Here is a 24,359-nt window from a genome sequence, read left to right as displayed (position 1 = left end):
ACCACTAGCCATCCCATCCTTCGAGAAATTGAGGAAAAATTGTAGCTCTTTGTTTTGAAAATGAAAGGGGCATGCTATTCAAAGTGAAACAAAAAATTACAATGAAGCACAAGAGGAGTATTTGTAGATGGTATTGACTAAGTTGGGTAAATACCCTTCATATGTGGGAGATGAATATGACACTTCACATTTTGGTCCTGGTCTCTGGCATTGCTCTTTGGGTTAAGATTTACCCTTAAACATTTAGGATCTCTTACAACTAAAAAATTCCAAATGGCTTCAAGTTAGTGTCTATCAAACGAAAAGTTGCTAAGGTCAGCATCTAAGTGCAATTAACAAGAATTGGGCATATTTCCTCACGAACTTCTTGCTATTGATAGGACATGAGGGTGTTGTGGGTTGGGAACACTTGCCACTGGGCACTGTTGGCCACTGAGAACATTGGGAGTCTTAAAGATGAGTGCCTGAAGTGTTGAGGGAGACAGAAAGAGGCAAACATGAAGTTCATCAAATCACTTTACTGGAATATCACACATGCATACGAGAGAGAGAGAGAGAGAGAGAGAGAGAGAGAGAGAGAGAGAGACAGAGAGAGAGAGAGAGAGAGAGAGAGAGAGAGAGAGAGAGAGAGAGAGAGAGAGAGAGAGAGGAGTGACTTAAAAGGCTGTGTAATTCAAATGGAATACTGAGATGTGTGAGAAAAGGTGATAAGATCATTCAGAGATAAAGTATTTGTTACATTTTTTTTTAACTTCCCATTATGTTTTGTATTAATTAGGTCAGAGTGGATTTCCACAAGTACTTTATATCTATTCCTTGGTGAGAAGTGCTATTTGTGTTTTAGCCCAGTACATCATGAAATCAATTATCATCTGTTTTCTGATTTTTAATTTGCCTGCATGTATGTGCAACATGTTTATTCTTGGTTCCTCTGGAGGCTAGAAGAGGGTACCAGATCCACTGCAACTGGGGTTACAGATTGTTGTAAACCACTATGTGATATTAGATCAGAACCTGAGTCCTCTGTAAGAGTAGCAAGTGCTCTTAACAGCTGAGCCATCTCTCCAGCCAAGTTTTCTGATTTTAACTATAGCTATCATTAGATGCTTAGACTAATTATTTTGATTGTAACTCTAGCATAAAGATTAATTTAATCAAGTTACCTTTACAAACATTTTATAATAATACACATTATACTTAGATATACAGTAACAATTTCTCCATCGTACAAAGCTCAACCGTTTGATATTTTAAAGGAAATATAAAAGGTAGTTCATCACAGGATTATAAATAATATCTATAGTTACATAGATTTTTAAAAAATGTAATATTCAGCTGGATTTTTATTTCTCAATAGTATGATAGATATGATTTTATAATTCTCAATGTTTTCTTCATAGAGTACATCTTTAATGTAACTATGAACATAAATGTTCTTCAGTGAGTATCACTGGACTTATTTTCTTATTTTTTAAAAAACATTAAGTCTCATGTTTTGGTCTCTTTTAAACCATGCCTAAAAATGATGACTCTTTTTCTGGTGGCCTTCAGAGTATTTCTAAAGTATTAGTAACTTCTAGGTCTCTTGATTTCCATACCATGAAATCTAGGATTGTCTTGCTCTTTCCAAATCCTGGGACTAGAATTCCTTTGCATGTAGGCCTGACAGGTTTTGTGAGGCATACATCAATAAACTCTCAGAATTTTGTCAGTGTACTCCACACTAATGAAATAAAAATGTTTTGAGGAAGCTCACAGGAAATGCATATTGAGATGGGTTCTTATCATGTCGCTCAGGGTAGCCCAATATTCACTACATAATTTCAGCTAGGCTCAAACTCAAAATCTTCTTGACTCAGCCTCTTGAGTACTAACTAGAATTACAAGTATGTAATGCCATGCCTAATATTTTTTCTAAAGTTCTCAAATTAATTATAGCATAGAGTCAAGACAGAAGCTGATTATATTAGAATCATAAAATAATACAATCTATTTTTACACCGAATTAGTGATAATAAGACAAAAATGAATAAAAAGAAGAATATCACTGTTATTCTCCACCTCAACTTGTCAGATAGGTTTAAAAAATCAACATGGAGAAGGAAAGAATGTAAAAGGTAGGATGAGAAAGAGTGCAAACTTTTAGATATCACATGGTGATTGCACACTTGAACTACAATTAATTACATTAGACCAGCACAAGATCAGGCCAGTTCAAAGATTCCATCATGGAATAAAGAGGGAATCCTAAGGCCCAATCCCCAGCTGAGGAGCTATAGGCAGATAGCTATTGTCACTTTTCTTTAGGAATGTGGATGAATGACCCAACATCCTTGAATATATAGGTAACATGAATTGGACTCAGTGGATCTAAAAAAATAAATAAAAGGAGGATATCAAGTAGGAAGATCTAGGAGGCAGCTAAAGGTTCAATACTGAGTATAATTCTTCAGGCACTGTTCACCTTATTGTTAAAGACAGTGACGTTCAATGTCCTGGAACTTGCCAAGTAGGCTAGCCTGGCTGGCTAGAGAGCCCCAAGGACCCACTTATGCCTCTCCTTGGCACTGTGACTGCAGGCACACTACCAAGCCTGGCTTACTTATGAAGCTTCTGGGGATCAAACTTAGGTCTTCAAGCTTTTACAGAACGTACTTTACTGACTAAACTATGTCCCCAGCTCTTTCGCTCTGTGGTCACACTTATCTGTCCTATTATAGTTGAATTTTTCTGATACTTTAAAACATCAGGTACATTTCTTTATCAATTAAACATTGACTATTTTCCCCTCAAGCACTCATTTAGATTAAAACTTTAGCAACAGAAATCTTTGGCATATAGCCTTGGGACTCCTGTGACATTTAAAATGTCACTAGGCAAGAGTAAAGCCTGTTGGCACATGTCAGGGGATCATGAGTTCTCAGCTAGCCTAGGCTACACAGCAAATTCCTGAGCAATCTTGTTAAACAAAAACAACACAAAACCAAAGAAAAATTAAAAAAAGAAAAAAAAAAAAAACAACAAAATACAATAACAAAAGTGAAGCTTTTAGGTTCACAAGCTTTTCTAGAATTACAGTAATGAGGAGATATTGAATTTTCTTCTAAAGCTTTGTTCATCACTGGATTCTTCTGCTTTTGTTTTTTTGGGGCAGATTTTTCATCACGTGGCCCAGGCTGTCCTTGAACACATGATGTCTCAACTCAACCTGATAACCTCTGGGATAACGGATGTGCACTATTATGACTGGCTCTCACTGGATCCTTTCAGTTATCTTTGAGCACCATGAGATTTCCCTAGAAAAGCCTGGAAACTGGCAATCTGCTGACAAATCCAGCAGAGGGGTTTTAAAACAGCATGCACCATCTTTACATGTGCTCATAGTGAGGAAATAACTCAGACAGTTACACTTGCACGTCGAGCCTGTAACAGTATATATTCATCTTACATGAGTTTTGAAAGAATACAATTACATTTATATGTAAGGAAAATCACAAGTAGAAATGAAATTATTTCCAAGCTTGAGTAGGCAGAATACTTCTATATTAATAGTATCAAGCACTAACTGTCCTGTATGATTTACAATTTCAATCCCATGAGCTTTCTGTGTCATTTAACCTGTGGGAGATATTACCTGGGGAAATTTTTAAAATGAAATATTTTAAATTAGATTTTTTTTTTTTTTTTTTTTTGGTTTTTCGAGACAGGGTTTCTCTGCGTAGCTTTGCGCCTTTCCTGGAGCTCACTTGGTAGCCCAGGCTGGCCTCGAACTCACAGAGATCCGCCTGGCTCTGCCTCCCGAGTGCTAGGATTAAAGGCGTGCGCCACCACCGCCCGGCTTTAAATTAGATTTTAATTGAAGAAAATCACATACATGGTTAAAAATGAATCACACAATAATGTTAGATTGGTAACAAAAAAGAACGAACTCCTGCTTTTCCTCTTCCTATTTTCATTTGTTTTCTTCAGAAATAACTCTTTTAACTCTTACGTGTTTCTGCATTGGTTTTCCTAATTGTAGTTTATGCTGCTTTTTATATATTAGATCTTTTTTGTAGTGTTGGGGATCAAACATAGAGCCTTGTGCATGGTAGGCAATATTCTCCAACTGAACCAAATCTCCAGCCCTCTGTAATAGTTCTTGGTGAACTTTCCATCATTATATTACATCCTTTTCCTCTTCAAGTCCCCCAGTGTTACATAATCATTTCTTGTTAAGCAAGTACTTATCTTACAGGTACAGTATCAGTCACACGAGGTAGGGCAGCATAATTTATGACTATATTTTATTTCTCATGGGGTTTATAATGACTTCAGTTTTAATTTTAAAATAAAATATAAGTACTAACTCACCCCAGACTTGGATAAATCTCTAGCATACATTCACACACACCAGGTATTTGCTCTTTTTTGGACATTCAGAACACTTCATCTTTGGACATTTCCTGTGTACTTCATGTGGTTACCCCCGTCTGTTTAGCAGTTAGAAACTTTATGGCTGTCCATAATCCACAAAATGTCCTAGTCACTCTCAAGAGTACCGCCCCCCTCCACAAGGGCTCCGCCATTCCATTTAGTTTCTTGTCTTCCCACTTGTCAACTGTATTTTCACAAGGTTTGTAACATCTGCATTTTACTCTGTAACCAGAATTAAGTACTCCCAGGAAAAAGCCATATTTGGTCCATTTGCATGACTATGAGAGCACAGTCCATTTTTCTGCCACGACTGAACTTCCTTTTCTTTGGCTCCAACTGTCTCTCTGACAGGGATATCCCCACACTCTGCCACCATTTGTTCAAAATCCCGCTGTTGTGTTTGCACTGGGAACAAGCTTTCGTGTAGTCCGGCTTTGACCCCCAGCTCCAATGTATCCTCTTGTGGGAGGAAGAGATACATCCTTTTGAGATCACATTCCTGGCAAGGAACAGGCCTCTGACTCAAGGACTAAGCTCACAGTCCAGAATTCCCAAAGATCAATTCAGAACCCAAGTTTGTTGTAAATCTGTGTTCTGGAGAAACTTAGTGTTCCTGTCTCATAACGCAGCCTGTGCCCTCCGTCAGATGCTAAGGTTCCCCAGGGGTTGGCGGACGTGTATTCCTCGGATACTTCCTCGGGTCCCAGCTTCTCCGCTCCTGGAACGTCTCGGCTCCTAACAGACTCTGCAAGCTTCCCCCACCTCCAGATCCCGGGAAGGGGCGGCCGGGGCGCGCTCCCGCGAGTCTGCGCGCTCCTCTCGCGCGTCTCGGCGGCGCCGCGCGCGGGGCGGCCATCTTGCGGGTGCCCGAGGAGGCCCGGCCCGGCAGGCGCGGCCCTAAATGTGTACCTGCAGGCGGATGTTGAGGATCACCGAGCCCGCGATGTAGAAGTACGGGAAGTTCATGCGCAGCTGCCAGGCCAGCTCGAAGAAGGCCAGCAGGGTCCGGGAGAGCCCCTTGCAGAAGACACCGTACGGGGTGGCGGCCGCGGGGCCCACAGCGCTGAGCGCCAAGGCGGACGGGACGTCGGCGGGGACCATGGCGTTGTCCCACCCGGCCCAGGCTCTCCGCAGCTCCGCGCACTCCCGAGCCAGGTCGGGCCGTGCCGGGACGACGTGGCCACCCGCTCCCCCTTGCCCTGCCAGCGGCCTCCGGCTGCCGCTGCCGCTGCCTCCCTCGCGGCGCGGGGGCTGCGTGGGCTCCGCCCCTTCCTGTCCGCTTCCTGAGGAAGGTCTGTTGCCGGGAGTTATGTAATTTGTGGGGACAGCTGCGCACAGATCGCTGTCACTTTAAAGGAAAGAGCTCAGTGAGCTGATGTAATTTAGCCAACAGGACACATTTTGCAAGGTTCAAAGGTGCATTAAGATGAATTCGTCTGCCCCGTGATCCTGTAACATTTCACTTTGATACTAAGACAAGATGATGATCACCTTACAGACGTTTATACAGGCAGCGTCTGCATTTGTAACACGCTATAACTGTGAAAAGTCACCTTATTAGGTTATGGATTTACCTGTGTATTAGGACTATTTAGATTGCAAAGTGACAGACAAAAATATATACCTCCCTTTTTTCAGTGTGTGTGTGTGTGTGTGTGTGTGTGTGTGTGTGTGTGTGTATGTATGTGTATGTGTGTGTGTATCTATATGTGTGTAACCACACTTAATATAAACCCATATAAATACAGCTTTTTGCACGTAAATGCACTAGTGAAAAAAAAAACAAGATAGTCTCTAAGGATGAGAGCACTACTATTATCTATTTTCATATCCTTAGTTCCATTATAGAAATAGGAGTCTCCATTAGTCACAATGCTTTTTTGGCATTTATGTGATGCACTTTCATTTTTTCCCCCAGTAATCTCCCCCGTTTAGCTACATGCATGTATAATGTATGTATGTTAGTTGCTGGTCATGACTTTCAGAATACGGTGTTGTTTTACATGCCACTGTTAAAATGCTCCATATCTAACCCTTAACTGCATGTATGTGTTACATATTCAAAGCATCTTTGTGAATTAAAAGTGTCAGACCAAAAAGACACATCGATCCCCCAAACTTCAAAGGGAAGTCCAAATGTCCAAATATGAACTCAACCTGGACTGTAGGAGGATTTCTGGCTGTTTGGTAAAAACCAGCATTTTTCCAGAAACTTGTGAAGTGGGTTCCTTTCTGACAAAAGGTGTTACTGCCCTTACTTCTGGCCAGGAGGACATAGGGCTCCCTTGTTCACACATACTCGTGGGCCCTATCAGCATACCAGGGTCCTTAGCCTCCAGAGTCCCGGTCCTACTCACAGTAATTACTATACATTTCAAAGCCCACATGCCCATCTCTTGGCTCTTCCCTCCCTCCATCTACTTACTCTCTGTAGCTATTGCTGTTCTCACTATACCTTATAACCAATACTTCTTAAATTGTTAAGAAAAAGAAACACAGTAACACTTTCAAACTTTTTCTACAAAGCCAGTATTCTAATACAAAACCAGATAAAGACACATAAAAAAAACCAAAGAAAATTACAGGTCAATATCCATGATGAATATAGATGCTATAATACTTACAACAAGGTTTGATATATCAAAAAGACCATCTACCACAACCAAGTTGGGTATATTCTGGAGATGCATGGATAATTCAATATATATAAGTCGATAATGTAATAAATCATATCGATGGACATAAAGACAACTATAAAATCCTCCCAATAGATATAGAAAAGGGTTTTGACGAAATCCAACATACCTTCCTGATAACAGTCCTGGAGAGGACAGCCCTGGAGAGAATTGGAAAGGAAGGAAGCACCTGTGCGTGTAGCACTGTGGATAAATTCCATCAACAAAATGCTGGTCAAGATGCTAAAGTGAGAAGAACATAATATATTATTATTATACAAGGCAGGCATAGTAGTACACACCTGTAACCATGGCTCTTGGGAGGCAGAGGCAGGAGGATTGCCACAAGTTTGGCTTAGAAATCTTTGCCTATTAGAAGTTGTTATAAAGTTGTATAAGGATGTTTTCTCACTTGTCTAGAATTATTATTACTCTTTTGTATTTAGGTTTGTGACCAACTCAAATTAACATTTTGTTTGGTTTGGAATTTGAGTTGAAGTTCATTTTTCCTTATTGTGATTTAGTTTTTCCAGTATGATTTATTGAATAAAATTTTGTTTTCAAATTGTTTGGTGTTTTCCTTGAAATTGTGTGGAGTGTATAAGTGAGTGTGTCACTAGATACTTTATTCTATTTCTTGGTTCATTTGTATAAGCAAGTTTAACTACTGTGTTCCTACAGGTTGAAACCACAGGAAAAGTTTAAATCTTGATGCTGTGAATTGCAGATTATTTTAAAAAATTATTTTAAAGCTGAATGGACCCAAACCAGTAACTTTATAAAAGCTCTAAACATGAAGAATATTTGTGACAAACATTGATAAAGGGCTGAAAAGCCTGAAAGGCATGAAAGGTGCTTTGAATTTTGATTATCTACAAGAGACGCACATTTGAGATGATAGAACAATAATTTTCCTATGAGACATGTGTGCACCTGTGTATAACTAATACTCCTTCAACAGCTAGTTACTATGTGTAACTTTGTTTAAATGTGTGTACTCATGTACACATAGTAACTAGCTGTTGAAGGAGTATTAGTTTTCCTGGGTGACCAAGAAAACTGAATAATCTACGTATTGAAGCTAGCATTTTATTAACAGAAAACTAAAATTGTTTAACACAAATAATGGGGAAATTAAACAAAAGTGATCACAAATGTTGAAACAGCATATGTACCTACTTTCATGACAGTAAACAAGAATGCAGCTTCAATCCAAAGTCAACTGTGATGTCCATTGGTTTATAGGAGGAACATAGACTATATGAACAAGAGTTCATTTGAGCAGTTATGGGAATGTACTGTTTGTAGAAAGACAAGATTGAGTTCACCTACTAGCACACTGTGGTGCTGTTTGCTTGACATTGGTCATGGAATTATAAAGAATAACTTCACTATACATCAACAATCCAGGAGCACATATAAAGTAGATATATTAAAGGGGAGGCAGGGAAGACGACTTAGCTGATAAGAGCACCTGGACAACTGTGGGGATCTAAGTTTAAATCCACAGAGCTGATAAAAGGCATGGCATGATCATGTGTGTCTGTAATACCAGTGCTGGGTGGACGGGAAGTGGAGAAGGGAGGATTACTGAAGCTTGCTGGCCACCATTTCTGCTCCAGGCTCAGTGAGAGATCCTAGCTCAAGGAAATAGAACAGAGTGATAGATGAAGACACCTGATATCCTCTTCCGGTCTTTGCTTTGTGGGGCATGTAGATGATCACACACAAGTATGTATAGACCACACACATCCGCCATACACAAATTTTGCTAGTTTTGATTTTATTTTTATGGTTGTGAACATAGAAAATACTGCTCTGCTGAGTGAGTATGAGAGCAATTTGACTTGAAAGACCAAAATGAAGGGCATAACAGCTTTTTACATGTGACTATTGTGGGGGTCCACAGAAGTTCTCTAGTGAGGCCTTACTCAGGGTCAGAGAATCTGAGCTTGCTTTACCCAGCAGGGCTGCATAATGGGATGATTTGGTCACAGGTGTGGTTGCCAGGTGTTTGAACTACACTTGGCTGTACATTGTGCTTAGATCTTGCAAAGGGAAAGTCTTTCGCCTCTCCCCTTAGCATTGTTTAAAAAGCCCTTTTGGATAAACAAAGGGGGCTGGATATTGACCCAGGGCACTCCTGAAGCTATCCCCTGCCTCTGTCTTTCTTCTATGTCTATCTTTCTATCTGATATTTCCTCATTCCTCTCTCCTCCACCTAAGGACTCTTTGAAAATTCAAGACTGGTCCTCCCACAGACTTCCCCACAACTGTCCTCACTGTAAATACTTCACACTCTGCACTGCATCCCTGCTCTGTGCTCTGGCGTTAATCTACTTCCTGTGCAAGAAGGCCAGGAAGATGTGACTCCACACAAAGGATGACAAGATCCAAGCATCATAGTCCACATGAAGGGCCTGAAAACTGTGAGCTCCTGTCTCTTTGAATAGGAGCGTTATGAAATCTTATCATTATTATGTAAAAATAAAGGCAGATGATCTCAGAAACAGAATTATTCATGTTCACCATTCATCTCCTCAAATACATAAAAAGCATCTTGGGAGGGGAAGTCATGTCAGTTGTTTGCTGATTACTCTTAGTACCTAAAAATCAAAACAAAATAGTTGTCAAAATATTTTACAGAATTAATAAACGAATTATGTGGAGGTGGTCAAGATGACAACAAATAAAACACATTATGAAATATACATGTAGAATAAATTTTTTGATTCTGTTTTCATTTTTAGGTTGCAAGCTTATACAGACAGAAACATTTCTCAGAGCAGAACACTGGCTATTGTACAATTTTAAGTGAAATATTAGTAGATTATTAAATTGCCAGAACCATGAACTGCAGCATGTTTGAATACCCAAGTAGATGGCATTTGTGATAATATGGTAGTTTTTGAAAATGATGTAAAAGATTTTAATAAAATCTAATATATTTTTCAACTGTGAGAGATGTTACTATCATTTTATTTTCTTATTATTTATTTTATATGCAAAATGCCATTTAGCATTATAAAATCTAGCTAGTAAGCAGATTCCTTTCCTTATTTTTTTTTATTTTTATGGCAGTTGAATTAAACCCAGGGTCTCATACATGACTGACAAATATTCTTCCACTGAGCTATACTGAAGGCCTACCTTCAGTGGTAATATATTGTGTACCCCAATAAAGCTTACCTGGGGATCAGAGGACAGAGCCAGCCACTAAATTAGACATAGAGGTCAGGCAGTGGTGACACACACCTTTAATCCTATCACTCAGAAGGCACAGATCTGTCTGGATCTCCGTGAGTTCAAGGCCATACTGGTCTACATGAGAGAAACAGAACCAGGCAGTGGTGACACACACCTTTAATCCCAGGAAGTAATATGGCAGGACACAGAAAGGCGCGAGGAAACAGGAACCTGTCTCTTGAGGCTGAGGATTTTGTAGAGGTAAGTTAGTGGCTGGCTGTTCTGCTTCTCTGATCTTTCAGCTTTTACTCCCCCTACCCAAATTAAAAAAAAAAAAGAAAGAAAGGAAAAGGAAAAGGAAAAAGAGGATATAGATAAGAGGTAAATTATTGAATCTACTCTTTAAAAAATAAAAAGGTAGATTATTGAATCTACTCTGAAAAGAAAAAGGGGAGGATATAGATACAAGGTACAAAGGTAGATTATTGAATGGCTATATAAATGGCTACCAGCATCCTTTCTCGATTGTTACTTTTGTACATTTTCCCCCCTAACATTTCTAAACTGTTTTCAGGTATGCATATCATAAGCTCATCAAAGCCAAGTAACAAAATCTGTAATTCAATGGATATTTCCCCTGCCACCATATAGCACCTTGATGGTCATTTACAAAATCAGATCTCATGCTCACAGTGTTTCATTATAGTTCAAAAATGGAAGGATATCCTTGATGATACAGTTTAGAAAATAGAAAACAAGATATTTGAGGGCTCATGCAGATTCATGTCCAACATATTCAATGGACTGTGCCACTCAAACAGTGACAGAATTTATAAATACATGACTTACGGTGCCTTTGTTGAGTGCCCTGTGTTTGGGGTGGGAGCCTAGGCTTCCTCTGTAGCTGCTTTTGCTACTTTGTCTCTTGGATGTGGATTACTCCTCTTGTGAAGGAGTTTGAGCTCTTCTTTTCCTGCAGCTTTGTCAGGGACTTGCACAGAAATCTTGCCACTATCAATATAGTTGAAGTTTTGAATTTGAACAAAGCAACTCGGACAACAGAGTGCAGTGGCTGTAGCTATTCAAGTGGAACCTCCACGTTTGCTATCCAGAGTGGAAGGTAGAGAAGAGGAGCTCAGGGAAGCTCCTGGGGTGGTGTTACTCCTTCCAATGATACAAGCTCTGTCACTTTTCCTAAAGGCCTTGAAGCTCTTGTACTAGCACATGCTCCACACAGCCCCTCCTCCAATGTGTTTTGCATTTGTCCTCGTCTTCTATCTTTCTTTTTTTTTTTTTTTAAATAGGGAAAGAGCCATCCCATGAGGACCTTTCTGTGTTCAGGTATGTTAATGTTTCTGTTCTTAGAAATTTTGCCTAAAACTTTTCATATGTTGTTTGGATTTATCTTCCCAGTATGTTTCCCCCATATGTGTAGGGCATTTATGAGAAATTCAAGATATTTTTGTGTTACCTTCTTTGTTCAATATTGCTCTAGGTTCCAGTTGTAAGCTATCTTTCACATGGGATAACCTATGGCTTTTCTTTCAATCTTAACATTTTTCTTGGTGTTATGTTGATACAGGGTCTCACCAACTAGCTCAGTTTCCTTTAGTGCTGGGCCACATATACCAGTGTGCACCACTATGCAAAGTTTTTGATGAATGTTTTTCTGCTGCCTTATTTTGATACTTCCTTTTTGTGTTACAGCTTCTCTGACTACCTTTAGCTGGTGAACAACGTTATAGCTCGTTGCTCCATTCTCTGGCTTGCCCAGGCTGTGTATTGTTCTTTATATGCCTTGATGCCTATGACATTACAGGAGCAGATTTTGGTGCAAATTGGAGGGAAATGAATGGTGTCTAATGCCCATACTGGTGAAGGAGTCAGATGCATTAAGAAAGGCAGGAACCATCGACAATGAAGAGGATTCTTGTTGTACAAATGAATTTCTGTAAGCTCATTGTCTGCTTTTTAACAGAACAGGAATTTTTCCAAATTTATTTACATGTATGAATAAGATAGTACCAACTCTTTAGAATATTTACATTACCACTGCATCAATTACAAATGAAAGCAATTTTATAACATCTCCTAACAACTATCATTGCTAATCTTAAGTGAAATGCATAATAAATTATAAGTAAATGATAAACCTGAATTATTGAAGTCAGAAATAAAAGGGATTATGGTATAAATAAGCACACATTTATGAACTAGTATGTATTAGTACATGCATGTGTATGCATGCATATATATATATATATATTTATATATGATCTTATAAAAAGTAAAATTATGTGTCTTCTCAGTCCCAGGTATTTGAAGAATAACTTATGACATAAGATTATTAGATAATTGTTTGCTTATAGAAAGAACTTTGGAAAATGCATATAGGTGCCTATACTGGCATCATTTGGAAATATTTGGTGAAATTCTTATGTTACATAAAAGTTAACATACTGGTGCCTTTTATGTGAGCTAGAATTTTATAATTTTGCTTGTCAGAAATTAAATGGTTTCAATTTAATATGTAAGCAGTCAAAATAATGCAAATACATATATTTATTTTGATGACAGCACATGAGAATTCTGTTTTCTTCAGCATCAACTATGGAGGACTCCAGACCATTGTGTGTAAGGTAGGCAGCATCTGGTTGAAGCTCAGCTGGCTGCCTTGCAAAGTATAAAATTTTCGTGAAGAAAACTGTAAACCAACTCAGTAAATCTTGATATTTACTTGACATTGTATATAAGAGTTTATTAGATTAGTATGTTATGAATTCTCAAGAATCAGCTAGACATACATCAGAAGACTGCATTAACAAATATTTAGCACTCTAGTGGAATTTTGAGCATTTTGGAAACAATGAATGGTGTCATACGGTACATATTATTAACTACTTTAAATGTGGAATTTATAATGGGATATTTAGGCAATGCATTCACAGTACTAGTGAACATTATGGAGTGGGTAAAGAGGAGAAAGATATCTTTCATAGATCAGATTTTCACTACTCTGGCAATTTCCAGAATTGGTTTGCTCGTTTCACTAATTGAAAATTTATTTGTGTCTGAATGGTATCCAGATACAATATTAACTAGAAGACGTGTGAAACAAATTATTATTTTCTGGGTGGTAACCAATCATTTCAGCATCTGGCTTGCTACATGTCTCAGCATCTTTTATTTTCTCAAGATATCCAATTTTTCAAACTCTATTTTTTTTCACCTAAAGTGCAGAGTAAAAAAAGTGGTTTCAGTGACAATATTGGCATCTCTGCTCCTCTTGTTTTTAAACATTCTAGTCACAAACACACATATTGATGTCTTAATTGATGAAATTCAAATAAATACGTTCTACAATGCTCTCTCAAGTAACTATACTCAAGTTTCTAGGTTTGTTTTACTCACCAACACTATATTCACACTCATCCCCTTCACTGTGAGCCTGACCATGTTTCTCCTGCTCATCTTCTCCCTGTGGAGACATCTGAAGAACATGCAGCGCAACGCCGAAGGCTCCAGAGATGTCAGCACCACAGCCCACGTAAAGGCCCTGCAAATGGTGGTCACTTTCCTGTTACTGTATACCGTTTTTTCTCTGTCACTTCTTGTGCAGGTTTTTAACATGGAATTTCAGCAGAAACATTCAGTTGCTCTGCTCTTGTGGACTACTGAAGTTGCTTTCCCTTCAGGCCACTCATATGTCTTGATTCTGGGAAACACCAGGCTTAGACAGGCCTTCCTTTCCGTGGTGTGGTGGCTGAGGTGCAGGCTCAGTGGTGCAGAGCCCTCAGGTTCCTAAAACTTAAAGTGGATCATCTTTCGTCTTTCAGAGGAACATCAGTTTCTAAGCAATTATTTTGGTATAAATCTGTACCTTCTATACTTCACTTGTAGCATTGTAAATTTGGCAAAATTTTGTGTAGATTAGGTACTATCCAAACTATTACAGCCCTGGCAGAAAATATGGAATCATCTAGATTGTTCTATAAGGATAGATATGAATATGAACTAAATAAATATATGAAAACATAATATTAGTAAAGTATACTTTTCTATATAGAATTAACCTCTTTAACATTTTTAAATGATTCATGTTAATATGTAAAATACATGTGTGTATGTATTCATGTAGCTTGTGTTAAGTGATGTTAAATCTGTAGTAAGGATCTTGTGTATAGTTAGAAATAAACCCTTCAGTTTACTCAGTTTGCTTTGTCAATATTTTTCTCTTCTAATATTATTTATTTGTTCATTGGAAAATGTTGAGTATATTATCTTTATGTCTTTCAGAGACAATTAGATAGGGCCACACATTTTATAAAAGGTAGACATGTGCATTAGGTTGCTACTTGAAGGAGGATGTCATAGTACTTATATATGACTCATTGATATTTGAAATTTTCAGCCTATTTTTGAATATTGTGTGAATGAATTCATTTATTGAAAAGATATTAAATTACTGAATTGGAAAACAGGAAAATTGTGTGGTGAGTAGTTGTCTGTTATTCTGTTGCACAGAAAACAATAAGAAAAGAAAATATGTATATATTCAGGGCTGAGAGAAGTGACTGATTTATAAAAAAATCTGCAGTTGAATGAGTTCTTAGAGATGTAATCTTGAATGTAAAATACTAACAGTTAAAGATGAAGTTCAGGATAACATAAAAATAGCTAAGGGTCAAAGTATGGATTTCTTAGTGAAAATAAGTAAATAGAGTAAATATCAATAAAAGGTTAAATACAAATTACATGATGGTAACATTTCAAACACAATACAATCCACAAGTCAATAAAAATAGAAGTACACAGCAGAATTATCACTACAAGAACAAATCTCAGAGAAATTGTACATTTTTAATATCAATACGGAAGCCTGTCCGCTTACCCTCTCCTATGCTGCCAAGGTACTGGTGGCGCACAGAACACAGCATTCAGCAGGCTTTTTTTTTTAGCACTACTTCAAATAACTTTATACAGAATACTTCCAGCAAGAGGCCTGTTAGTAGCTTTCATTCACCAACACACTAGATTACTGCCACACCTAGACAGTGATCAGAGCTATGTTTGCTTGAATGGTGTCTTGTTCTCAGTCTTGGATTGGTGTGTGTGTGTGTGTGTGTGTGTGTGTGTGTGTGTGTGTGTGTGTGTGCGCTTCTTGGCTGTATATAATGAAGCCATAAGACATTAATTATCAGCAGATAATTGTGGAGAAGAGGAATTTTCCAAGAAGGTCCCATAGACAACAAGACACTTTAGAAAGAAAAAAAACTCTTCTACATGAACCCAACTTATCTGCTGAAATAAACTCTGTTTTTTTTTTTTTTTTTTTTTTTTTTTTTTTTTTTTTGAGACAGGGTTTCTCTGTGTAGTTTTAGTGCCTGTCCTGGATCTTGCTATGTAGACCAGGCTGGCCTTGAATTCACAGAGATCTGCCTGTCTCTGCCTCCTGAGTGCTGGGATTAAAGGCATGCACCACCACTGCTCGGCTGAAATAAACTCTTGATGTTGAAGGGCCATTCATGATATTTCCTGAGGATTGAAGCTCACCCATCTCTGCACTTGCCATTCATTCATTCATCCATTCTTTTTTTTTAACTTTGTAACTTGAAAACATTTAAAGATTTGCTGCCTGACATCCATACTTTATGAACTCAAATTTCATAGAGGATAGACAAGGGGAAATGTTTGCAAAACAGTGAAATAGAGTATGCCTTTATTTGCATATTAGTAAATGAGAATTCAGCTTTAATTTCAGCACCAGCAGTTGAAGACCGGGGCTTGTGGTGAAGGTGTACAGTGCATGGTTACAGTTGTTTTAGGATAATAGTTTTTTTTTCCCATGAAACCAGCATTAAACTTGGAGTTTGTCTTAGTTAATGTTGCTTTTCTCCTTAACATTGTCCACAGAATATAAAAGTCAGTAGAACATTATTCAGACTGAAGGGTTTTATATGTATTGTGCGTGCGTGCGTGCGTGTGTGTGTGTGTGTGTGTGTGTGTGTGTGTGTAAAACAAAATTATGGAAAAAACAGGTCATGAATTTGAAAGGGAGCAAGGAGAAGAATATTGAAGAGTTCAGAGGGAGGAAAAGGGAAAGAGAAATGATGTAAATATACTAAAATCCCAAAGGCAAATGAAAAAAATTAAAAAGACAGTAGGACTTTGCTGCCCACCCAGAAACCAGGTATTGCTAGGACTTTTTGTCAGTTATAAACAGCAATAGAGGCTTAGTTTATACTTTTTTCCCGACTCAATGTTACTCCTGAGTATATTTTCCATCCAGTTAGTGAGAGAATTTGGTTTTGGAAAATCTGCCAATGTCTTTATAGCATTTGAAAATGGTTCAGGTATTACTGGAAGAAAAAAAATGTTCCTTGTGATAGAATTCTTACTCCTTGGGCTGTCTCCAAAATTGTTTCCTTAGGGAAAGTTAGCACACTGTATTCACCTGTAGTTCATCTGGGTTCAAATAATGGACAAGTGTAGAAGGGTGTCCTTATAGCCTGTGTTGGAAGTGATCCTTGTAGCACCTGGTGTACCAATAGCCTCAGCTTGTTTTGTTTGTTCAAGATAACTAAGTTCTCCAGTCCTACATTTCTCTACCTAAGAAGCTTAGAGAAGAATTTGCTCTGTTGATGTACAGGGGATTTTGGTTTTGTCTTTGAGTCTTTTATTTTAAGAATATTTGTATTCATTCTTTGAAGATTTTGTGCAATGTATGTGCAATGGACATATGAGCTCACTGCCCCAACTGCTCCCATAACCATCCTCTCCACGCTCCTCTATTTTCACACCCAAACGTTGAGTCCTCTTCATTTCTCTTCCCTTTTTGTTGCTAAACTTGTCTTGAGGTGGGGCCTGCCCCAGTGTGTGGTTGACCACTGGGGGTCATATAATTAAAGAAAACCATTGACACTTCTCCCAGCAGCTATCAATGCCTGTAGCTTCTCAGCTAGAGGTAGGATTTTTGTGTCTGCCTTCCTCCCTCTGTTGGGATTTTGTCTGGCTTGAGCTTTTTCAGGTTTTGTGCATGTTGTTACAATTGCTGTGAGTTGTCTTGTGCGAATGCCCTGTTTTATTAAAAACAAAACAAAACAAAACAAAACAAAACAAAACAAAAAACCTTTCCTTGTCTTCCATGAAAATCTCCGAGGCTTGAGATGAAGGGTGTGCTATGAATGTTCAGTTTAAAGTTGAGAACACCACAGTCTTTTGTTCTATATGTACTGGTAGGTGAGGGTCTGTATTCATTGTCATTTGCTGCAAGGAGAAGCTTCTCTGATGGGAGTTGAAATATGTTATGATCTATGGATATAGTAACAAGTCACTAGGAGTCTTTAAATTTATTTGGTAGTTTTTTCAACGTTTAATACAAGATATTTTGATCATATTTACCTCTCTCCGATTCTTCTCAACTCCCCCTTATACCCTCTATTCCCCCCAACTATATATTCTTCCTCCTTTCTGAGGAAATGATTCATCATGTTGCTCTTGAGATGGAATATGTGGGAACTGTTCTTGGTGCTGTCTTCCGCAGAGCAGAAGATGCAGAGGAAGAGCTCAGGAGTGCTCACTAGGGTGGTATGTGTTACTCTCTCCTGGTGGACACAAGTTCTGTCACTTTTAAAAAGACCCTGCAGTTCCAGTAGTAGTACACGCTCCACACTGCCCACAGCTGCAGTGGAGTGTTTTGCATTCTCTTTGTCTCCTTTCTCTTTTTTGTTGTTTGGAAGGAGCCATGTCAGGAGGACATTTCTGTCTCTACAATGATGGTATGTATGCTCATGCTTCTATTCTTAGCAAGTTCTACTAAAACTTTTCATATGCTTATGTACTTTATCTTCCCAGTATAGCTGACATGTCATTGTTGGGCCTTTGCTGCAGGGGGCTGAGGCTGTGTTCCATTCTCTACACTGGAATACCTCACGTCTTGCCTGTAACTTCTAATGGTTTTTATTTTAAACAGTGTCTTATTTATCTCTCAGGCTTGTTTGGATTAGTCATCCTCCTGTATCCATCTCTCCACTGCTAGACTAAAGTTACTAGTGTGCACCACCACACCAATTTTATTACAGTCTTTGCCATCTATTTTTCCTCTTTTTGTTAGTTCTATTGACTTTCAGTTATGGTTCTTTGACTGCACTTAGCTCCTTAAGAATTTTAATGCCATACTTCATTTCCTGCTTGTCTAGGTTGTGCATCATCCTTGTTGTGTGAGATGTTGGTAATGGGAAAGATATTGGTACAAAGTGAAGAGAGATGGTTGCATCTGAAGGTCCTAGGTGCTAAAGGTGGCATATGTACTAACAAAGGGAGATACAGAGAATGGGAAAGATCCTTTGTGTGTGTATAAATTCATTTAAATTCTTTGCTTGATACCATGATAGGACAATCTCCAAATTTGCTCATATACAGAGATGAAAGAATTACAACTTTAGAGAATATTTATATTCTTATTACATCAGTTTTACTTGAAAACTATTTTATACAGCAACTTGATAACTATAGCAGTATAAGCATGAGTTAGATGCACAAAAACACTAATGTTAAAAAGTTTTATTAAAATGAGTCAATGGCATTTGTGTTTCTCTACTAATGGCTGGTAGTGTGTGCATGCATGACCCTGCAAAAAGTAAGATGAATATTATTCTTAGTATAGAATATCTGAGGAACATTGATATCTATGAGACTTTTAGGCAACTCTGATAGCTTGCTATACGAACTTTCTGAAGCATGAATAGTTCCCTGTACAGACATCATTTTGATGTATTTAATGTTATTTTTCTTTTATATGTCAGTCTAGATTTTGTTGCTGGCTCTGAGTTCCCTAATGTTACTTGTCTAGAAATCAAATATCTAGAGTAAGTTATGTATAAAGAAAAACTAGTAAAAACAACACATGTAAGTATATCTTTATTTTGATGACAGCACATGAGAATTCAGTGTTTCTTCTACATCAACAAAAAAGACATCAGGGTGCCCTCTGTAAGGCACATAATATCTGGATAAAGTCTAACATAGTTGCCTTTGAAATTGAAAAATTTTGTGCAAAAAACTATGGACCAAATCACTGGTGAATCTATATTTGATTGGCACTGTCTATAGGGGTTCATGACAGTCAATGCTATGAGAGTTCCAGAATTTCACATCATTTTAGAAGACTGATTAACACATCTTCATCAGTCTACAAAGAACTAAAGAATCCTTCTAGTGACAATGAGTCATGTCCTACATGTCACATTAACATTTATTTTAAGTGTGGAATTCATAATAGGAAGTTTAGGAAATGGATTCATGGCACTGGTGAACATCATGGACTTGGTCAATAGAAGAAAGATCTCTTCAGTGGATCAGATCCTCACTGCTCTGGCTATCTCCAGAATCACTCTGCTCTGGTCATTAATTGCAAGTTTACTGGTTTCATACATCTACACAGCTTTAATGATAACTGCAAAAGTGATTAGAATTATCAAAATTTTCTGGACAGTGACCAATCATTTCAGCATCTGGCTTTCTACGTGTCTCAGTATCTTTTATTTTCTCAAGATAACCAATTTCTCAAACTGTATTTTTCTTTATCTGAAGTGGAGAGTAAAAAAAGTGGTATCAGTGACATTGCTGGTGTCTTTGCTCATTTTGTTTTTAAACATTTTAGTCATAAACAGATGTATTGATGTCTGGATTGATGGACATGAAGCAAATATGTCCTACAGTGCTATCTCAAGTAAGTCTGCTCAATTTTCTAGACTTGTTTTACTTGTCAACACTATGTTCACACTCATACCATTCACTGTGTCCTTGACAATGTTTCTCCTGCTCATCTTCTCCCTGTGGAGACATCTGAAGAACATGTGGCACAATGCAGAAGGCTCCAGAAATGTCAGCACCACAGCTCATGTAAAGGCCTTGCAAACTGTGGTCACCTTCCTGTTACTGTATACGGTTTTCTTTCTGTCTCTTCTTTCACTATGTTGGTTTGTTGACTTCAAGCAGAAAAGTCTCATAGTTTTGTTTTTACAGGCAATGGGAATTGGTTTTCCCTCAGCCCATTCATGTGTCCTGATTCTAGAGAACAGGAAGCTGAGTCAATCCTTGCTTTCCATGCTTCGGTGGATGAGGTACAGGCTCAAAGATACAAAATGCTCTATTCCCTAAAGTATATTGGGGATCAGCTTCCATATTCTAGAGAAAAATCAGTTCACAGTTTTCATGTGTTAGGGATGACCAGGGAGATCCTCTTTCAGGAAAGGGGTCTGTTAGAGATACAGACAATATGAAGGTTTCTATTAATATGGGAGACAGTACAAGCAAGGTCAAAATGTGGGTACCATCTCCGTCAGAAGAACAGAGATTTTTCCCCTCTTCTAAGCAAGTAGGGAATGGGAAAAGTATTGTACCATTGCCTCTGTGGACCTGAGATTAGCTGACACCATCTAACTAACTAGACAGACATTATGCTTTCCTGTATTTTTGGGTAAGTAGGAATAACATTCCTGGAAAAAGGACTTTCCTAAGAATATTAGTATGTGATTCAACAGTGGCTACTCATCTGGCCTGTACCTCTTCTAGGGTGTTACTAAAGGACTCTTCCCAGGAAACGGAGTGAACTGAGCTCTTACGAGAGCTGTGAGGAGAGAAAGAAAACCTGCAGGCTGTAGTCCCCACATGTGTTAGTCAGCAGTGCCCAAAGGAAACAGAGTCGGCAATGGGTGTGGGATATAAAATAAGTAAGCCTTTTATGTATAAGTTTGTAATTTCTAAATTATTCAGGTATATGTAACTATGGATTTAGAAGATTATATGTAGATTAAGCACCACTCAATCACATTATAGCTCTGCAGACAAGATACAAGCATGTTTATTATTATACAAAGATGTGAATGTGAACCACTTAAATATAAGAACTGGCATCACTTTTTATCATCATTAATCTTTTAAAGACTTTAAAATGATCAATGAATAATAACACGTGAGATATGTATGTGCATGCATTCAAGTGAGGCACTGAAAAAGGAAACCTGTAGTTGTGTCAATATAAAAATGATTTTGTTTTCTCTAAAAATGTCATAAAGTATAAAATACAGACTTGGACATAAGATATACTTAATCCATTTATTTTTTGTTTGTAAGATCAGTTTAGAAAACTTAAGAAATTCTGAGCCAGTGAGTGATTGCTTTTACCTTTTAAGCCAGTTTCTTCCACTTTTAGGTGGTTCTGGGGATGGGATTGATTCCAAAATTTTCCTGTCATCTTTATAAGCATGTAGTGGGAGAGTTGCAAGCTACACACACACACACACACACACACACACACACACACACACACACACACACACACTACAGTTAAAAAGCAAATATATTTTCAGTTTATCCCAAGTTTCCTATGTATATTATTTAACTTGGGAATCAAGAATTCTTGAAACATGTTTGTCAATGGGAATGCATTGAATTTTTTACTTAGTTCTTCTGTATGTAGTATAATACATTTTTTTATGCTCATAAATGCCAAATGTGCCTATGATAGTGTCTAGGTTAAATGCCACAGTAAGAATTTGGTGGTAGTATTTTATTTTATGTGATCATGTACCTGAATTTCTCTAAGGTGACAAAAAAATCAGTTTAGCATAGGCATGAAAATTTAGACTAATGTAGAAGTCACTAACATTTAATTAACACAAATTTTGTTGTTCATGTATATTATTAGTATAGAAAGTAGGTAAAACACACACAAACTTAATCAAATAAATGAATTATTTAAAATAAACTGAGTCAAAGATGGGAAGCTTAGAGAGCTTAGCATGCCTGAGTGGTTGGTCACATGTCCTGCATTCAGTGCTGCTTAACTCTTATCAAGAGACCACTGAGGATGTTTAGAAAATGTAAGGTTCCTTATTCAATGCTTATTTTCACAAATAAATCTCTTCAGACTGCTGGGTTTATGTTTTGCCTAGATTTTAATCTTCAATAAAGCTTTTTAAACCTTAAAATTAAAAAAAATGAGTCTATTTCTGTAGGTTTTTTAGAGATAATTTCATGAGAAACAGATGCTTTCAAATGGGAATTGAGAAATAAGAATCCACCAAAGGAAGATGTTATGTTATTAATTTGTAGGTCATTTGTCCACTCATAGTGGTAGGACGCTGTTTCTCATGTATAGAAACCAACATTCCTTGAAGTTAATTTGAGCAATAATCTTTACAGAGGGAGGCTCTCCTACAAAATTCAGGTGAGGTATTTAGGGGAAGAAGCTGCTCACAGTCACACTTGAATTCTGGTGGGATAACACAGAAAAGAATGGGAAGTCTTCATGCTTAATTTAAGCCTTCTCATTTCTATGATACTTGATAACTAATTTGTACAAGAAGCACAGGGATTGCTTCTGTTTGATACACCAGTAGCTGTGCTGCTCATGTTTTCTTGTTTCTGTGACAAAATACCTGAAAAGGGCAATTTAGGGAAGAAATCAGGATTTTTTTTGACAGCTTGAGGGTACACCTTATGGCAGGGAAAGAATGACCACAGGACTATGTCCTGAATTCAGGAAGCAGAGATAAATTCTGGTGCTCTGCTTGCCTTCTCATTTTTTTATGTCAAGAACTCAAATGATGGATGTTCTGATTCACAAGAGGAGTGAGATTCCCTACCTCAGTTAACCTAATGTAGAATATCTCTCTTACACAGGCCCAAAGGTTTGTCTTCTGGGTAATTCTAGATCCTGTCAAGATGACTAGATGACAGTCAACATTAACCTTCACAGAAAAGTTCAGTAAAGTGTGAAAGGAGTTTTGTGCCTAAAGTTCACTGTCTTGTCTTCTGCTGATGCAAAACCATACCACCTGCATATAATTACTTATATCAATTGTTTAGCTAAATAATACCCTTACGTATTTATCTTTGTCGTTTGGTTTATGTTATGAAGCAACTTACACATGCAAAATGCTAAGTACTTGTAAACAGTTGCTAAGAGCGAGAACTGCTTGAGCTGTCTGCAGGATGTGTGTGGAGCTTCAGCGATGCAATTTATGAGTTGTCACCCAGGCTGGGTGCAGGGTGGGCTTTCAGGGATGAAGCTGCCCTTACGTCTCCATGCTCTTGTAAGAAGCTCTCACCCATGTCCCTGCAAGTAATCCTAATAAACGAATTGGTTCACTGAACTAGACTTGAGTGGAGTCACTTCTTTGTTCTGTTGTGGGTGGTTTACCTGGAGTAAATAGGCATCTGTTGACATCTCCCTAGGAAAAGTCAGAGAAGAGGTTATATTGCAAGACACTAAGACCACCAGAATTAAAGTCAAATTCACAAAATGTCTACAAACTTGTGGTTGTAGAAAGTATATTCTCATGAGAAATATTTTTAGAAAGTTGCGTACTGGAAGGTAACTGACAGATACTCCTAAAGTGCTGAAGAAGGTAACTATAAACCCAACTTGTAGACAAAAATTTGGTCTTATGCATTCAGTTAAGTAGTGTCATTCCATATTAAAATACAAAACAAAACCAGTATTATTTAATATGTACCTTCTACTTGTGAATGCTAATAGTGGGCCAAGCACAGAAAGAATATGAGGGACCAGTTTTCTTGTCCCCAAACTGCCAGTGTTGATGCTATACTGTTCAAGGTACTCAGACAAAATTTATTGATATCCTCAAGTATAAATCAAGTATAAATGAAATCATAGGATGAAACAGTAATCTAATGGGACCAGTGTCCATATAAGAAGGCAACAGACATGAGGAATCTGTAGACATAGAGGAAGATGTGTTAACTCATAGAGAGGGGCCCTGTAAGGAGATGATTTGCACACCCCAGCAAGATAGTCATTGCCAAAATGCAACACCCATGGACACTTAACCTGGCCTTTCAGGCACATGAACTTCGAGGAAATAAATGTCTGTCATTTAACAAATCTATGTAGTGGTTTTTAAGTGGATGCTTAAGAAAAGCAAAAGGGAAAGTGCAATATCCATTTAATAGAACATTAATATGCTGAGAAAATAAGTCTTAACTTTGTTTAATTAAGAATAAAGTTGATACTAAAGAAAAAATGAAGTGCAACTTATCACCTCTTATAAGTTA

General features: G+C 37.8%; 3 protein-coding genes across 3 annotated transcripts; 2 read left to right on the top strand and 1 right to left on the bottom strand.

Annotated features, from left to right (window-relative positions):
* Window positions 1–3,417: 3,417 nt before the first annotated feature.
* Smim10l1 (small integral membrane protein 10 like 1) lies at window positions 3,418–5,690 on the bottom strand. Its single transcript, XM_006996978.4, has one exon. It carries the CDS (start codon window positions 5,515–5,517, stop codon window positions 5,314–5,316), a length of 204 nt encoding a protein of 67 aa, XP_006997040.1. The 5' UTR covers window positions 5,518–5,690; the 3' UTR covers window positions 3,418–5,313.
* Window positions 5,691–13,143: 7,453 nt separating this feature from the next.
* LOC102915344 (taste receptor type 2 member 140-like) lies at window positions 13,144–14,082 on the top strand. The gene has a single exon (XM_006996986.1). The coding sequence runs from the start codon at window positions 13,144–13,146 to the stop codon at window positions 14,080–14,082; it is 939 nt and encodes a 312-aa protein (XP_006997048.1).
* Window positions 14,083–19,499: 5,417 nt separating this feature from the next.
* Window positions 19,500–20,438, top strand: LOC102915028 (taste receptor type 2 member 140-like). The gene has a single exon (XM_006996985.1). The coding sequence runs from the start codon at window positions 19,500–19,502 to the stop codon at window positions 20,436–20,438; it is 939 nt and encodes a 312-aa protein (XP_006997047.1).
* The last annotated feature ends 3,921 nt before the right edge of the window (window positions 20,439–24,359 follow it).

This window comes from Peromyscus maniculatus, chromosome 3 (assembly GCF_049852395.1).
Source record: "Peromyscus maniculatus bairdii isolate BWxNUB_F1_BW_parent chromosome 3, HU_Pman_BW_mat_3.1, whole genome shotgun sequence".
Taxonomy (NCBI): domain Eukaryota; kingdom Metazoa; phylum Chordata; class Mammalia; order Rodentia; family Cricetidae; genus Peromyscus; species Peromyscus maniculatus.
Note: the sequence above shows the minus strand (reverse complement) of the source record. Positions and strands in the feature narration are given on the sequence as shown.